This window comes from Andrena cerasifolii, chromosome 3, assembly GCF_050908995.1.
Source record: "Andrena cerasifolii isolate SP2316 chromosome 3, iyAndCera1_principal, whole genome shotgun sequence".
Classification (NCBI taxonomy): domain Eukaryota; kingdom Metazoa; phylum Arthropoda; class Insecta; order Hymenoptera; family Andrenidae; genus Andrena; species Andrena cerasifolii.
The window spans coordinates 9,874,776-9,891,222 of NC_135120.1; the positions used below are offsets into that span (position 1 = coordinate 9,874,776).

General features: G+C 43.2%; 1 protein-coding gene across 5 annotated transcripts in view; it reads left to right on the top strand.

The window, feature by feature from the left end:
• The window catches only part of Slo2 (slowpoke 2), a 146,729-nt gene that overhangs the window by 23,769 nt on the left and 106,513 nt on the right, over positions 1-16,447 (top strand). Inside the window, exon 1 of one of the 5 annotated variants that reach the window (XM_076809176.1) lies at positions 12,195-12,684. The exons of 2 other annotated variants lie outside the window; for them this stretch is intronic. In XM_076809176.1, coding sequence (XP_076665291.1) covers positions 12,606-12,684 — 79 coding nt within the window. In that variant the 5' untranslated portion in view covers positions 12,195-12,605. Of the gene's footprint in view, positions 1-12,194; positions 12,685-16,447 lie in introns of those variants that run through there. 2 more of the 5 variants (XM_076809177.1, XM_076809178.1) reach the window with 2 other exon arrangements.

Sequence of the window (16,447 nt, forward strand, 5' to 3'; positions counted from 1 at the left end):
AATAGAACGTGGGTCGCACACTATTTTGTAGCTATTTATACATCGCAATAGATTGTTCCAATGCTTTACCGCAAAGCTCCTGTATTATAGTTTTTGAGAGCTTGCGACATTATGTAAAACTGTAATCCGCAATAGTGATTAATTATGCGATATTTATTTGTTTGTTTCAGGTGAGTAACCACTTGTTTGACGACCGTGTCTTCCTTAACGAGTAAGTCACTAAACGTCAGTTTACGTCGCGATATTTTTTCGCGAGCTTTTCTCGCAGGATGTGGAACAGAGGATTTTGCGTGTAAAATGTCGACGATTATATCTTGATAGAAAGGCACGTTGTGGGGTGGAACAATTACCTCTTTGAACCGAGATCGATGGACTGTGGTTGTACTAAAATGTAAATGTATATACCTATAAAGTCCAAAGTTGATTTCACAAACATTTATGTCCCTCGCAAAACGATCTTCTACGAGCAACCATTTGCTGTCTCACATGAGATGGGTAACATTTTTTATTACACTTTTCTTCTTCGATGGATTTAAAAAGCAAGCGGACAAGTCCTTCAGAAGGCACGGTCTCGTTGGTGCTATCGGAGCTGCCTCGTTCACCGGTCCTTTCAGTCCATAAGTTTTTATTGCAGCGCTTTTTATGCAGCGCGCTAGCACTGGGACCCTGCTCCCTTACGCTCCATTTTTTCGATTCAAACTATCAAAACACAGCGCGACGGTTTCATTACGCTACTCCCACAGCTGTAGCTTCTACCCCATTGCGCCGTACGGTTTTCACTTTAACGGCCCGAGGGTCGTAGGGACTGTCCCTGATTTTTCAGCAGTTGCTTCGCAACATAGCTGTCTGGGAACGAACGTGCCAAGGAAACAGAAAGAGCGGCAGAAAATCCATACGAATCGCACCGATTCATCTCTACGCTGCGTTCCACATTAGAGCGTACTCGTTTCGCGCAGGGATACACTGTTGATTGGTAGCAAACCGGCAGGGAAAGTGCCACGACCAATCGCGTAACTGCTACGACCAATCGCGTGTGTCAGATCCGTGGGAGCTGCGCAGATCGGTCGCAAATCGGTAGGGGCGTTGGTACGCTCTTATATGGAACGCAGCGTAATCTGGGTCATCTGTTTCAAAGAGATCGTCAGATATCGAATTTATCCGCTGCGAAATTGTCAGACAGAAGTCCACTGTACTTTTTCACGAAGTATCGAGAGTGTATTTTTCTTTGAATAGGCCCTGTCGTGATTTGGTATTTACGCTGATAGCTGGAATCGTACTATCGTCGTGTCGTTAATTCCGCTGCCCGATACGACCGCGGTAGATACGAGGACGAGTCGGATTATACGATAAATCAGTATCCGTGGTTAAACGAGATTCTCGGATGAACGAGTGCATGGCAGCTTCTGTCAAACTTGACCAACTGCCAGACCCGAGTGCAGATAGTACATGTCGCTTGCATGTATCGTTCGGGAATCGATAAACCCTGTTGGGTAGTATGAAATATGTAGCTCACCTGTCTATTCATTGAGGGCACAGTAGACACAGTGCAATATGTAACATGTCGAATAACATTTGTATAATATTGATACGCAAAATTAACAATATTGCGTAAAATGCAGGGTGGAGAAATTTGCAAGAATGTTCAGGTAAACATTCCGTAGCTTCGCATAGAGCCAGGTACAAATTTACATAAGTTTTCAAGATCGCTCGGCATTAAGTAGCAGAATATGTATGCGACTGAGTTTGCTGTCACAGCCAAAGTCAATATTTACCATTCAGAAGCACACTCTGCACATAAATACTCTGACGCTCACACAGTACAGGCTAAGAACGTGCCAAAATGTTTAAGATCGCTTACATATTTCGACTTCTGTTGATCTAACGACCCCACACCCCTGTGGTATACAATCAACTGCGATTTACTTGCATTGGATGTGTACAAAGTGTTTCTGAACTGGCACAGAGTCCCCTGGTTGGCAGCATTCATAATTCTTCCTTCGATGGATACTGATTTCATTTACGAACATACACTAGCGGACAAAAAAGTTACCACTTTTTCAGTTTGTTCTATTTTTGTTATATATTAGCATACATTTGGCATTGTGGTATGTTTAATATGCATATTCTAATGGAGAATTTAAAGCTGTATAAAATCCAGTTAGAATTGAATTTATTTAACTGACACACAAAAGTGTTATATGACATTGAACGGGGTAACACGTTTTTGGAGCCGACAAAGAAGTTGGTGCCCCCACAAAATATTAGATTTTTTTATTAATGTTCAAAAGCGGTAACTTTTTGTTGGCTTTAGAAGTGCGTTGTCCTCTTTGATGTTATTTAGGGATTTGTTTGTTAGTTAAATAAATGAAACTCTAGCTGGGTTTTATACAGCTTTTAATTCTCTTTCGGAATACGTATATTAGGCACATACTGCAGTTTTCAGTTGATACTGAAAAATAATACAAGTAGGGTGGTTCGAAAAATTGGTAACTTTTTTTGTCCGCTACTGTACAACCGTGGACGTGAGATTAGTAACTCGCTCGAAGATTTCCAGAACTCGTCTTCTACGCAGCTGAATATCTGATAAACGGCTAGCTTGCCAGTGCCACTTTTATCAGGGCTTTTTTGCTTCTTTTTACGAGCTCCGTTACACACTCCAATTTGCAGCTACAGCGTTGAAACATACTATATTTAGCTATCTACTCTTCGCTGCATGCGTACGTACTCAGGCAATGCGTTATACGTGTTTCGCCGGTGCACAAAGAAGTATCGATACGACCTAGAAAAGAGTGCGGTAAAAAAAAATCAGGAAGAGTTATTGATCGGTGGTGATAAAAATGACTAATTAGGTGGTTTCGCGCTTCGAGGATGATAGGCGCTGAAGAAACGTATTGCTTTCTGTTTTTGCTAGTTCATTAATTATTCATCCCCCACTGGAAGTATTTAGGGCGGAAAGTTTTTTGTTTCTTCATCCCCATCAGTAGTATTGCCTGAGATAGAAGGTTCCCCTTTTCACTCAGCGAATGATAGGATGCCTCTGGTAGAACGGAAGTGATTTATCAGCCGTTGGAAGCGAAAGCTCCTTCCTACTTCCTGTCTTCACCTCTTGGAGTCGATCTGGGCCACTTGGGGGAACGATGTCCTTCTACCACCGTTGGTAACGTAGATACCTGGAAAAGCTGCTTTAAAGCTCAGCTTCTTCGTTTTTGTTCGATAAAGGGCCGACCACCGACTCGTCACCTTACCGATGGTTGTTGGGTAAGCTCAGGGTGAAGTTCCGGCCATCTGGCACGACGTGCTTCACTTTGTACTCCAATAGTGAGGGTATTCGGATTGATAAAGAGGATATTTTTGATTTGGATTTATTCTGCGAAGCTTTGAATTGTTTTAGAATGTACAATTTCGTGTTAGAAATTCAATATTCGATAAAATACGACATATTTTGGTGACTGCTGGATAGATAAGCCACGGCATGGGCGTAGCCAACGTGGGTGAGGGGTGGATGCTCGCCCTCCCTTTCCCGGCACAAGAAAAAAATAATAAAGTAATCGTTCGTCCAAAATTAAATTATTGTTGTTAGAAAATAAAAATAAATTAAATTCGGGTTGCATTGTGCATAGATTTCTTTGTTTATCTAATTATACGTAAGATGTGATAAGAAAATTTGTTTCACTATTTATTGCTCCTTCCTGAATGAAATCCTGGCTACGCCCCGGGGCCACGGAGTAGTCTGAGGTCTGTAATATGTAACAGAATTAACAACTAGACGAGTCCTGCGATCAATTTGTTAGTTTCTAATGGTTCAGTGTATGTGTTGAAAGTGAATGGGCGTACAAGCGCAGGAGTTAAATTAATTCGAGTTTGCACTTTGCACTTTAAGTTTACTTGTAGATTTTGGGATGGTCACTTACAAGCTCAGCTCTTTCTTGCTTCAGAAAGGGTAGATACGTAAATAATAAATAATAGACTTAATAATTGTGCCGTTTCGGATACGATGTGTCCTGCAAAGATTGTTATCAGTATCTGGCACCCGCAGATGTCGTGATGATAGCTTCCCTATCCCTATCTACCCCCAACTCTCTTATCCTCCCATTTTGCCGAAAGTGGGACTCTCGAAGTGGCGAACCCTACTTATCTCGAAGAGGGATTATGAAAATCTTGAATGTTCGCTTTCCTAAGATCCTGAGTAATAAGGATGGGCCACGGACGATAATGATAGTCCCTCCGTTTCATCGCGTTGAAAGCTAGAACTTGTACCCGAATCCTACCAGAAATGTTCATTATTATAGGATATCAAGTAACACTTAACTAAGCGAAACTCGACACAACAGCTGAAATTTCTCGAGATATTAACACAGCGGTTCGCCAGTGGATACCATAAAATAAATATCTAATTACAGGATGGTGAACGGAAATCTAAGCTTCGCAATACCCCTTCGGCGGATTTCTCGATAGTGGTAAAATAAAAATAAGATCTATGGCAGTAACACGAGCGTTTAATGAAATATTTCTCACGGTGAAGAGATTGCTGGGTAATATCGTACCTCGTTTCCCGTGATTCAATGAAGACGATTTTAGTTCTAAATTATCTTCATTATATCTCCCTCTTTTGCGCCAGGGAAACGGCAAGCCGACTGAGTAATAACACCCCCAGGAAATAAAACGAATCATCGTGAATTATGGAAAGAAGTAAAAGTTAAATGTTATGTTTAAGATTATAATATTTTCGTTACGATACAGCGTAGGTATTTCATAAATCAGTCCCTTATTTCTTAATATAATAAAGAACTATTGGAAGACTCAAACAGCAGACGAGTGTATTAAAAATAAACGAAAGAAGCATGCTAAATCTTTTCGGAGATTAATTTTCTTTCTAAGTACCTACATACCTGTTTAGATTCCCACTTGTCTTTCTGTTGATGTGGGCACATATTTGTGTAGCTTTCATGAGCTTCACTCTGTCAATTGACCCTTAATGGATATTGGATTTCTGTTCCATTCACAAAGTGGCAACGCTGGGTTCAAATTCCTAACCGAATATTGATTCGCCCTCCCTGAAAAATTGATTAATAAGCCTATTTGTCGAAATACTTAAATATGGTTTGCCCAAATATCCCGCTACCCAAAAACTCTTCAACACAATGGAATGAAAACGAAATTCCGTTGCGTATTTTGGGAATTTCGATGCAACGAAAACCAGAATTATTTGTTGCTCCCACGAAAGCAACTGCGTTAGTTCATTGCATATGTAATTCTCAGTCCATCGCGCCACTTTCAAACAGTACCGCTAGTTGATGTCAAATAGTAAACATAAACTTGTCTTCGTTAAACTTACATTAAATTTACCCGCACGCTACGCGATATTAGCGAGAGATTTATTCCCTTTGCTGTAACGTAATCCCCCGGAATCCGTTGAAAATGTAAATCGATCTTGTCTATCGTTAGAATATCGAATCGTCAAGCTCTGAGTCTTCAAGTAGCTCGTACCCGCCGGATATAACTATGGAAATGAGAACCAGGACCTCAATTACCCTTGCGCAACTCCTTGAATCCTTAAAGGCGTGCAAAAGCAACAGATAGCCCCTGTTATCTCGATAAATTCAGTTCTTTTCAATGGATCGTTTTCGTGATGCACCATGTGCATTTTTGTAACTAGTTCCTGTAGAGAATAATAAGAAAATGATATTAGAGCTGGGACAATGTTGATTCAGTTTCCTTTCCTTCTTGCTTTTCTGGCAGGATCGGATTAAGAAAACTTAAGGTATCAAACGTTTCACGTTTAGCAAATTTATATCAACGATATATATTTGCACGTAAGTATATCTGTCATAATATTACATCTAAAGGCAATCCCACAAACTCAGATTTGTTAATAATTTTGTAAATGTTAAAGGGAATAAAATTTTGTTCATGAAAGATCTATTCTACAAACATCTAAGAATATTTATTATTCGTATTTTTTCGTTAAAATTTATTGCTGACATGGATATACAAAGTTTTATTTTAAATTGGTAGCTAACTCTTAACTTCGACGTATAATTAATTATTCCATTGCACATAGGTATCTTCTTGTAATAGAAATTAATACAACATGAAACTAAGAATACTCAGCGTAAAGAATTAAAAATTCAAATCAGGAAACCTCGTTTCTGTGTAATAATAGTCATACGTGGTGGACTCGACCCTTGGGGGATTATCTACTTATGGTCAGACCACCCGCCTCGTCTTCGTTTAAAACGCTTCATCTAATTACAATTAGTATTTCTTCCTCTAAAGTAGAACCAGAGAATGTACATTAGTAATCTTATTTCCTGTGCATTACCTGCTCTTCGTGCCAACAGCAGCGTAAGGCACAGCTTGAGAAAAATCTTAGTGATGCAAATTAATGTAGAACTCAGACTTAAAAAAAAAAAGTCTTGCAATAAATTCTTTCCACTTCTACGTCCACTCACTTCGTCCGAAGCATTTCAATTATCTGTGTGCCCTTGATACTTCTTCGCTTAGAGCATTGTAAGCCGGTAGCCTGCCATTTAAGGCAAAAGTGTTTTTGAGCGACATCGATATCTCTGGCACCATCGCCATCTAATTGAGAAACTTGAGAAAAAGTTCTCGCAAGCGTAATCAGCTGAGGACCAGGGACGAGGTCGTGCTTCTTTATTCATTGTAGCGTCTCCAACAAAGAATCAAGTTGTCGCGCTTCGTCAGCACTTGACATTAATTAATGTCGAGGATGAAACATATTTGCTATTCACAATTGTTCTAACGAGATAACCAAGCCGCACATAATTTCCTGGCGGCCCCTGTATCAGGTTATCGGACCTCGTTAAAACTTGTTCTAACACAAAATTTCTAAATGAAACGAATACTTAATTTTGTGGAATTTATCTAGCATTAAAAAGTTCACTGCTACTCGTAAATTGCTAAACGACATCTGCCGACGAATGTCTTAATATCTCTCGGTGGCAAAGTCGATGACGATATATCTACGTAAAAGTTCAGTCGTATTACTCGGGACGAATGGAACTTTGAGCTGTGTCACTAGGGATTTAATTTATCAACTAAATTTGCAAAGTTTCCTCCCCGATATCTCGACGATATCAAATCAGAAGCATATTTTCAATGAATTTTGAGGTAGTTAAATCTGGCTCCTCCATGGTAGATATCGATCTCTGTTACGCAGCTCGTCCTCGGTCGAACTTGCCCCGTAATGGGCTGATATTGTATTTACGGGTAAACTGGAGAGCACAAAGCGTTTCTCTGTCCAGTGTTGCGAAAGAACAAAGCATTCGCATTCACGACGACACGTAATGCGTTTCAACCGCGTCTGAATAATCATTGCCACGATCTATCGTGGGGATGGAAAGCGAGGGATCCTTGTGACGGAGGGGAAACCATACTTCTAAGCGCGATAATGTAATTTTAGTATATGATTAAAGTAACCACTTCAAAGTTCACTTACACACCACCGAGACACCCCTCGTGGACGTCGCGTAATATTTCTTAATTTACATTTACAGTGTGACTTACAAAGTGAATATAAAGGTGACGAGGGAAGTTACTAGGGAAGTGAATTATCTCCCGATTCGATTTTAGTAGAATCCAGAAGACTTCGCTTTCAATTTGTATCACGTCCCACGCAAGTCGCGGGAAAAAGATTTAGGTTGCTGTCCTCCTGTTTGGGAAAGGATCAATGGCGTTCCCCTCGATCTCAGTTTGACCAGGTTTTGTTGTTGCCGTTAAAGGATCGGGGAGATTTGTACAACCCCAGGACCTAAGGAAACTGTAGACGATGATTTCTACGTTCTGTCAGATGCCAGAAGAAACAACAAAGGGTATCGACGTGCCATCGTAATGCGATTATGGGGAAACTAAAGGAAAACACCCCTTTCACAATGGACACGCAATCGTTTGCGTTTTCTTTTCCAGTTTAGACAGATTTCCATCTTGCGAATCATAAGTTACGATAGAGTATCTCGTACGTCCCACGCATATTACGAGTTTATTGGATTTCACTATAATTACGCAGCTTTTACTGCCGAGCCGCGAAGCAGAGAGCGCAAAGGCAAACGGAACTTTTAATTGCAATCGCACTAAACAATGTCGCGCGACTTGTGTAAACACGCGTCGGTGAAGAAGGAGAATTTTTAATTTCGTTCTAGAGATAGACCGGGTAAAGGGGCTGCGTAGCACAAAGCACGGCTATCGTACTTTGTATGGGCAGGCTTAATAATGATTCCACGCAAAGAAGAAGCACACACGTGGCAAATGGAATGTGGCGTTGCTCGTCCCTTTGCGTCCCTTTCTCGTACAACATTACGCCTCCCCTTTATGTTTCCCGCGCGCAGACTTCTGCACCAATTATTTCACGCGGATTCAACTGTACGCAGGGCCTTACGTTTCACTTCTCAGGCCACGATCTTTGCGATAGAGGGCGCGCAGTATTTTGATGCGCGCTGTAGGATAATCTCTGCCGAAGGACTCCCAAGCTGCGGAGCAATTGATAAATCCAAGCGTGAAGGATGATGTACGTTCAGTGGCGATGTTGTGCGGCTGCAAATCGATTCTGAAAAGTCTGTCAGGATCCGCTTCACACAGGGGACAAAGGGCGGATTATCTCGAAAGCATCCTTGGAGACTTTTTTGCGCGTGCAACTGACGGTGTGCAGCGGCTGAGTCGTCCGAATCGTGTTATTCAAACGGCACCGCGGACTTTATCGGACAGTGTAAGAACGTAGTCTGAAAAATCCAACGAAATGGAAGTCCGAAGGTTGACAAAGACTGGCATGTATGCCGGGCGAATGCTGGCTGCAAAAGAAACTACAGGAAGAAACTGGGTCGTAGACTGGCTGCGGCTATAGCACGCTTTATCTCTGAAATATGTGGCCACGGCGGGAAAATCGTACTGTTTCATAACTGTTACGAGCTCGTTGCAACGCGCTGTTTTGACGGATTCAGGTGCTGCGGGGGTGGGAGAGCAAGGAGTTTGCTTTTCGTTTAATTAGGCGGGGCAAATCAGGGGAAAGAATAGAGCCATGATAGAGCTTCATTATCGAAGGGTTAAATTATGAAACCTTAACGAATATATCATGTATAAACCTCTGCACTGAAAAATCAAAGCCATGGTACGCTCATAAAGTTTCTTCTCGCGAATTTATTGTTACCATAAATCGTTGCAGAGCGGACCATTATAACTTGAAAGCATCACTGGCTCGTATTGGAATTGTTAATAATCCGAAATGTGATTGTAAAAAGGAAGATCAAAGTATAAATCATATTGTCTGGCAATGCCATCTCTACAATGCTCAGCGATCACAGCTAATTAGGCAACTACAGAAGCTCAAATTTCAATTACCATTAAGTATAGAAATGTTAATCGCTCTACCAGCTATTACTGCGTGTTTATATATTTACAACTGCCTGAGAAACTGTGACTTAAGAATCTAATGTACAAACCGAACAAAATGTAAGTACTCAGGTATAGCTGAAATGAACCTCACCCGAGGTTCCAAATGCTTAATAAATAAAATAAAATATATATATATATATATATCATGTATACAAGAAAAGTGTGTGATTCCACTGAAAAAGAAAGTGTAGCTGCATATTAGAGGAATCGGTTCATCCTTTGAGGAGAAATGATTATAAGGCTCTAGAATGATTCTGTGCTTTATCACAGAGAAACATCTCTTTGGAGTACCTATCTACTAAGCAGAACGTGGCCAGAGCAATCTTATCTCCTCAAACGACATCAAGACTGCAGAGTTAAAGAACAATGAAACTTGTTAGAGTTCCAGGATGAAGCGCACCGTATGAAGGAATGAAAGACCACTCAGTTATGATATGATTACACAAGTTCAGCTGTGGTTCCAAAGCGAAGGACTTCAATGTCTTCTTCAACCCCGAATTATTAGACGTCTATTATTCTACGTGCTAGGTATGGTATCAATCAAACGACAATAACAATGGAAATGAAGAATTTGGCCGCAGGTTGAAGAAGCTGCAACAAACCGATGTTTGTGCTGATAAAGAAATTGATGGGATCCATTAGCAGAAGAAAAGAAGATGATTGGTGACGCGACGTTGTTGATCATCAAGGGCCAACGAGTGCTGAGATGATAACGATCATTAGGAACGCTGAGCTACGACGGTGCTCCTGACATTTATGGAATTACTGGGCGACGTCAATTTGCTTCGTAAAATATAATAAGTGCTCCAAGCTTGTAACGAGTGTTCCAACTGAAACAAAGTGTCCCCTTAACTGTAGGATTTATCGGATCCTTGTTGTATGGAACTTTAAACGAGAGACGGATTGAAATAATGACAGTTTGAAGGAAGCTCATTTTATGATCCCGATATACTATACTCTGTCGGCTAAGTTTTAAATAAATGTCCATTACATGTATGAAGTATCCGAATTTTACGTAAGAACGATGGGAGGATTGAACCCAGGCGCTTGGGTAGCTACTGAAAGATATTTTCCATCTGCGGGCACGTGTATTTCAGAGGACTTTGCACGAGCATGGAACGAGCTTCGCCGCTTACAATGGATAATCCCGAAGGACGGATGAAAGGGTGAAGCAAATATACCGGGGCAAGGTGTTAGGGTATAATTTTTGGTACGTTACAAGGGAAAGGAAGCGCAATCTGTATCTGTGCTCATAGTTAAGCAGAACTTGGAGCAAGTCTCGGAAGAACTATAAAAGAATACTTTCTGTGGTTCTGAGCGCTGGGAAGGAGGTTACGGGATATTGGGAGAAATTTCTGCCAGAAGGCAGCGTTAGAAAGCGATGCCGAAAGTTCGCCGAGGAAAGAACAACGAGCAGGGAAAGTGTGCCCTGCCAATTTGGGGCTAGCGAACTATCACAAAGACGAAAGCTCCGCGTGCATCGAACATATTAAGTAGCCTGAACTCGGCGAAAGAATAGAATCACGTACCATCAGCTTTTCAAAGCTGGCCTAATCTATTTTCGTTCGGTTTTGACCGTGCGCCATGATAATGCCAGTGAAAAGTGGGGAAATCTATCTGGCAGGTCAGGAACTAATTTAAAAAAAAAAAAACTGTTGGAACGTGGGATCGTGGAAAGGAGCAGTAATAAAAGTTATGCGATCACGAAGGTCAGGAACGAACGAAGGGAGCGTCAAATGAGGAACTGATTCGCATTGTTCGCAAAGGTCGAGAGATTGCGAGGGGTATGTTCCCTAAGTTCGAGGTGAACAATGTGGACACAAGTGGAAGAACGAACCGGCACGTGGCATAAATATGTTATGTACCAGGCCGTCTGAGGCAGAAAAGACAGCTCTGGGCTAAAGAATTAATAAAGAAGACGGTAACTGAAGAGGAAGACAGGCATTTCCCTCGTTGCGTTTGAGAAACGAAACCGAAACGCTTTCTAAAGCGGTGCGATACAAAGCTGCGCGTTTTTGTAAGGTAATGAAGGAGCAGCGTAGCACAGAGCCGTTGAATTGCATTTAAATAATTCCAATCAGACCATTGGGAAGAAGGAGAGGATTAAATTAGTTTGGTTCTTGACACGTGTCAGATTATTTAATTTTGGAAATATCCAACGTGTAATCGAATTCGTGATAAATCCAGCATCGTAGAATTGGTTAACGAAACGAATCTGCGTTGTTTCTCATGTATGGCATTCGAAACGTCATTTCCATTTATTTATTTTGCTGTTTTTAAAAACAGAAGCCAACACCGAAATGCAACATTTAAATTCCTCGATAGATATATACTGAAACGCATTCCACTTTTTCAATAACTCGTATGTAACACGTGCTTCGCGCACTTTTTGCACAGCGAATTTTTTAGCATCTCGCCACTTAAGTACTTCCTAAATTCACTGCGCGTTACACCGCCAACGTCATTACCTTTACGAAAGCAGCATTCTAATCGAAGAAGGGAACGTTGCGAACGCGAGACGCCAGCCGGAAATCGCGGACCGCTTAAGCCCTAAATGCAACTCGCAGATGGGACAATGGATGGGTGCGCGGTGGCTGGACGCGGCCAGTAAACGTGAATGAGTTACAAGGGTCGAAAACCAAAGACAAAAGGAAGATTGGAGAAGGAGAGGGCTGTGCGCTATGTAAAGCAAGAGAAACATATCGTGGCCGGCGATTGTTTTGGGGCGTCTGCGCCTGGTGGTGCGAGTGAGGACTGCCGAGCGAGCAAGCGAACAAACGAGCGACCAGCAGGAGGCGTCGAAGCCCTCGGGATGCCAGTCGACTCCGAGCCGCCGCGCGGTTGAGATGCGACCTATAGTGTTCCTAACACCTCCTTATCACCACAACCTCGTGCACTTCTTATCGCTCCTCGATCGTCCATCATCGCCAAGGCCGCCATCCTCCTCCGAAAGTTCGCCCAGCCCCCTCGTCACAGCTCGGAGTCCTTGATCGTAGCCGCGCGAGACCGCGTAGATGTAGAAGCCGCGCACGTGAATCGCGGCACCTACCCTCAGGATCGGTGTACAATTCTTGATCTCGGTGAACATCGCCGCGCAACGAGTTGCTGGAGAGTCACCTCTTTGTTCGGCGGCTATCTTGAGAACCGGGTGGCCGTTCCAACGAAGAAGAAATACCAGTTTCGAAGGGACGCCGAAGCGAATGGCTCGCAACTCGACCGGTCAGGCGTTGTCGATGTCCAGCAGAGGATTCCTCGGTATCGGTCGTCGTTGGCTCCAAGGTATCCCGAGGAATTAAAAGTAACGAGGCGAATCAGACCACGGCTCACCCGACGATTTCTCGACGAGATCCTTGAACAGGCTGTGCGCTCGTTACCGCCGTTGATCGAGGATCGGCGCCGGGCGGAACGATCCCGCGGGGCGAAACTGTCCCCGGGGGGGAGGGCCGGCGCACGAGCCCCCCACGATTCCCGCCCGCGGTATTCCCGTGGATTCGCGTGGAGCGTAAAAAGTCCCAAGCGACGAAGGGAGGAGAAGAGCCGAGCTCGTGATCAGTGTTTCGAGTTTGATGTATGTGCGGACCTGGCGCCATCTGTCCCGCGCTATATACTTCCTATGTATCCACGAGCTTACACGTTAGTCGTATTTGCCGAAACATCCCCAGAGGAATCGCCGGCGATCCCCTCCATCGGGCGACATTTGAATCCGGACGGTGCCGGAAGGACGCGCCTCGAAGCCGATTTAGAGGCGGCGGATCAGTGGAGTCTGCCGAGAGGGTTCTCGGGCCACGACGTCGACGCGCGTCACCTAGAGCCCGACTGGCATGATTCTAATTCACTTACCGTAATTTGTGCCGTCTAATTGGCCGCGACGAAGGATTTCGAGATGATACCGACCAGCTGGACGGTCCCCCTAGGAAATGAAATCGAGCGACGATGAGATCCGAGCAACGAAGTGTCGCCAAGACCGGACACGTACACGCGCGCATGTATAGACAGACGCGGGGGAACGCGTACAGAAAAGTATAGTTTTCTATTTGTCGTTTAGACGGCGCCGCTAGTCGTAAATCGTAATTAATTAATACAGGGTGGGTGACGCGTCACCCCTTGACTATGCTTATGGTAGCAGAGCTTTAATCGAAAGTAGCAACCCTCGGAAGAGGGTCTTAAAGGGACGATTGATCGAAATCAATTAGCCCGGCGCGCCTACCGATCGATTCCGTGCCAGTGAACCGAGCACAACGGTTGTTTCATCCCCCGTTCACGACGATTCAATCTTCGCCCGCACCGTAACGACGCCATCAGCTCGTGGCGGTGCCAATTACGAATGCACCTGCCTAAGCCGGACCTGGTTTACAGGAGCCTCACGTGGTAATTAATCCAAGCTGTCTCGTATTGTGGGGGTAAATAAGACGTCTCGCGGGATTCTGCGTGGAGTCGTACGAATTTTCACGCGTGTTCTATCTCTCCGCCGCGGATTGGGCGCTTCGGACAATAAACGGGGAGGATCTTTTTTAAAACTAGATCTTCGATCTTCGAATTTCATGCGAATTCTCGCTCGTAGATTGTTGCAGAAATAGCAATCGTCTCGGGGACACTTTCAGATTGGTATTTGAAAATCATTCTCTGATCTTTGTAAAGGAGACTCGTGCCACGTTGTAATGTAAAATAGCATGCAAAATTTCAGTGGAACTTGATATGATCCTCGGCAAATATTCGGCTAGACGGTATTCGCGTAGGTAGGTATAGGCCTGGGTTTAGTCTTCGCTTGCATCAGGGATACGTAAATGTGTGAATAAATTAGATTCTTGAAATAATAAACCTACCTCGGGAGGCGCGCGTAAACGGTTCAATAGTAGCGAAGATAGATCTTTAGTTTGGTCATTTACCGATGGCCTTTACGGCTATGCATATTTAGCAATTTTTGTAATAACGTCACAGCGAAATTCATTTCGGTATCTTTGATCGAATTCCACGCTACTGCTACCAAATTATATCTACTTTTATCCGCGAAGATCGATCACCCGAATTACAGATATTCGTCGACAATTTTGTCGTTAGAAGCGCCATTACTTTGGCCTACTCTAAAATATGAATTTCCTCGCTATCGAATCCAGGCGTATTAATAAAATTGCTGCTTTGATGTTCATTCGTGGAAAATAATTCGCGCGGAAGTTGACGGTAGATAGGTGGGGGAGGGGAGGGGAGGGTTAGAGAGACGACCAATAGATTTTTCCGTAATCAGCTCCGTAAACTTGATTACGAATTTCATTTTCTTCGGATTGCCCGGGGAAATCGGCCACGGTCCCATAAGCAATTCACGGCCGAGCGATTCGCATGCATTCGCAACACGTAGCATGTAGCCATAGGACAAGTTTGCACGTAGCCCATAATTAACGTAACGTAACCCCCTCGAGTTATTTTATAATTAACGTTAATCTGATAATGACGTAACTCATCGAATATCCTCGGTCGGAAATAGAAATGCCCGATCCCGCTCGAAGCGATTTTTCTTGTACATTACTGTCTCCGTCTTCGCTGGGAAAAGGCGATATTCGCGCACTCGAGATCATCCGTGCTGTTGCGAGTGTAACCGGAATTTCTGTTCCTTTTGCAACGGTTCCACCAGCGGCGTATTTTTGCCGAGGAACATTTCTGTTTTCGCTGTTGAATGGCACACAGCGATTTTCGGAATACGCCGGAATTCGTCGGTTCTCTTCGCGCTCCAGGCGAAAACGATTTCCCGCGACACGTGTTATTCACACATGGCTTCTTTTAAACCTAATCGTTAATTGAAGACTAACCAGATGGAAGTTCCTCAGTACTGAATCACGCGAATAAGAGAGATCGGAGTATTGCGCGATTTTTTAAAGGTTCATCGGTAATGAACGAGCATTCGTTTCATGTGTATTATGCACACCTAAGTAAGACGTCGTTATAACTGCTATTCTTCCTGCGTAGCGAACAATGAATTCAACAGGTGGAACGAAGTATCAAAGTTGTGACAGGTGATCGAGAAAGTGTTTGGAAGACTTCATTTGCTATTCATTAAAAGTGTGCCTGAACGTTGGCTTTGCATGTTGCATTGCAAAAGAAACTTCTCATAGTTCCACACTGTCATACATCGTTTCAGTGCTCCTATTAGTTGCATATAGCTCGTCGTGCATCATCGCCAGGAATAATAAAGTCCATTCAGTTGCTTTTTGATATTCAGATTGGAAAAGTATCGCACGGGGGTTCTGTAATCACTAATACATTTCCCTGACAAGAAGACGAACGAGGTAGAGCCACGTTTGAAACAGGAATCCTATTTGCGAAGCTAATGCATCAATTTTCATTTTCACGAGCGTCTCGTTCGAGATCTCCAAACAGCGGAGTGATATGTTTTTACGTATCGACGCTGACAATACGTCTCTCTGATGGTTTTTTAATAGCGTGATATTGAATTAAAGGGATGGAAACAGCAATTTTTACGTTATACTTGTCGTGCACAGTCCCGTGAGCTTTTCGAACAATTCTGTCAAAGCGTTATAAATAACATGGGAAACTCTTCCGCGCCATTTTTTATTCTGAATTTGATTTCGTTCTAAAGTCAGGCGATTGGAGAACGAATAATCTGTAAATTTCATGCGTTGCAAGGACATTTAAAAAAAAAATATGGTTTTATCAGGGAATAAATTTCAAAACATATGTGGCGCATTCACGAAGCCAATAAGATCTGCTCTTCTTTTTATGCTCCATCTGGTATTTGACCAGCAAATTAAACATCCAACGGCCAAGGACCAGCACGTTCATTCCGCTTCCTAACCAGGGAGACCCAATTCACGCGGAAGCCAATATACCATGCGATTTATCAGCGTCGAATCCGCTCGAATCTCTCGCGACCGATGAAAGTCGACACGCGAGGACACGCGAACTCTGGTTTCTTCTTTCCCGTTAAAAATTGTCGTAGGGCGCAACGAAACGGACTAACCAAGGGATGATAAATTATGAACGTCATTGATGGAGTCTTCTCTAACCGATCGACAACCGTGATTTTTCCCAT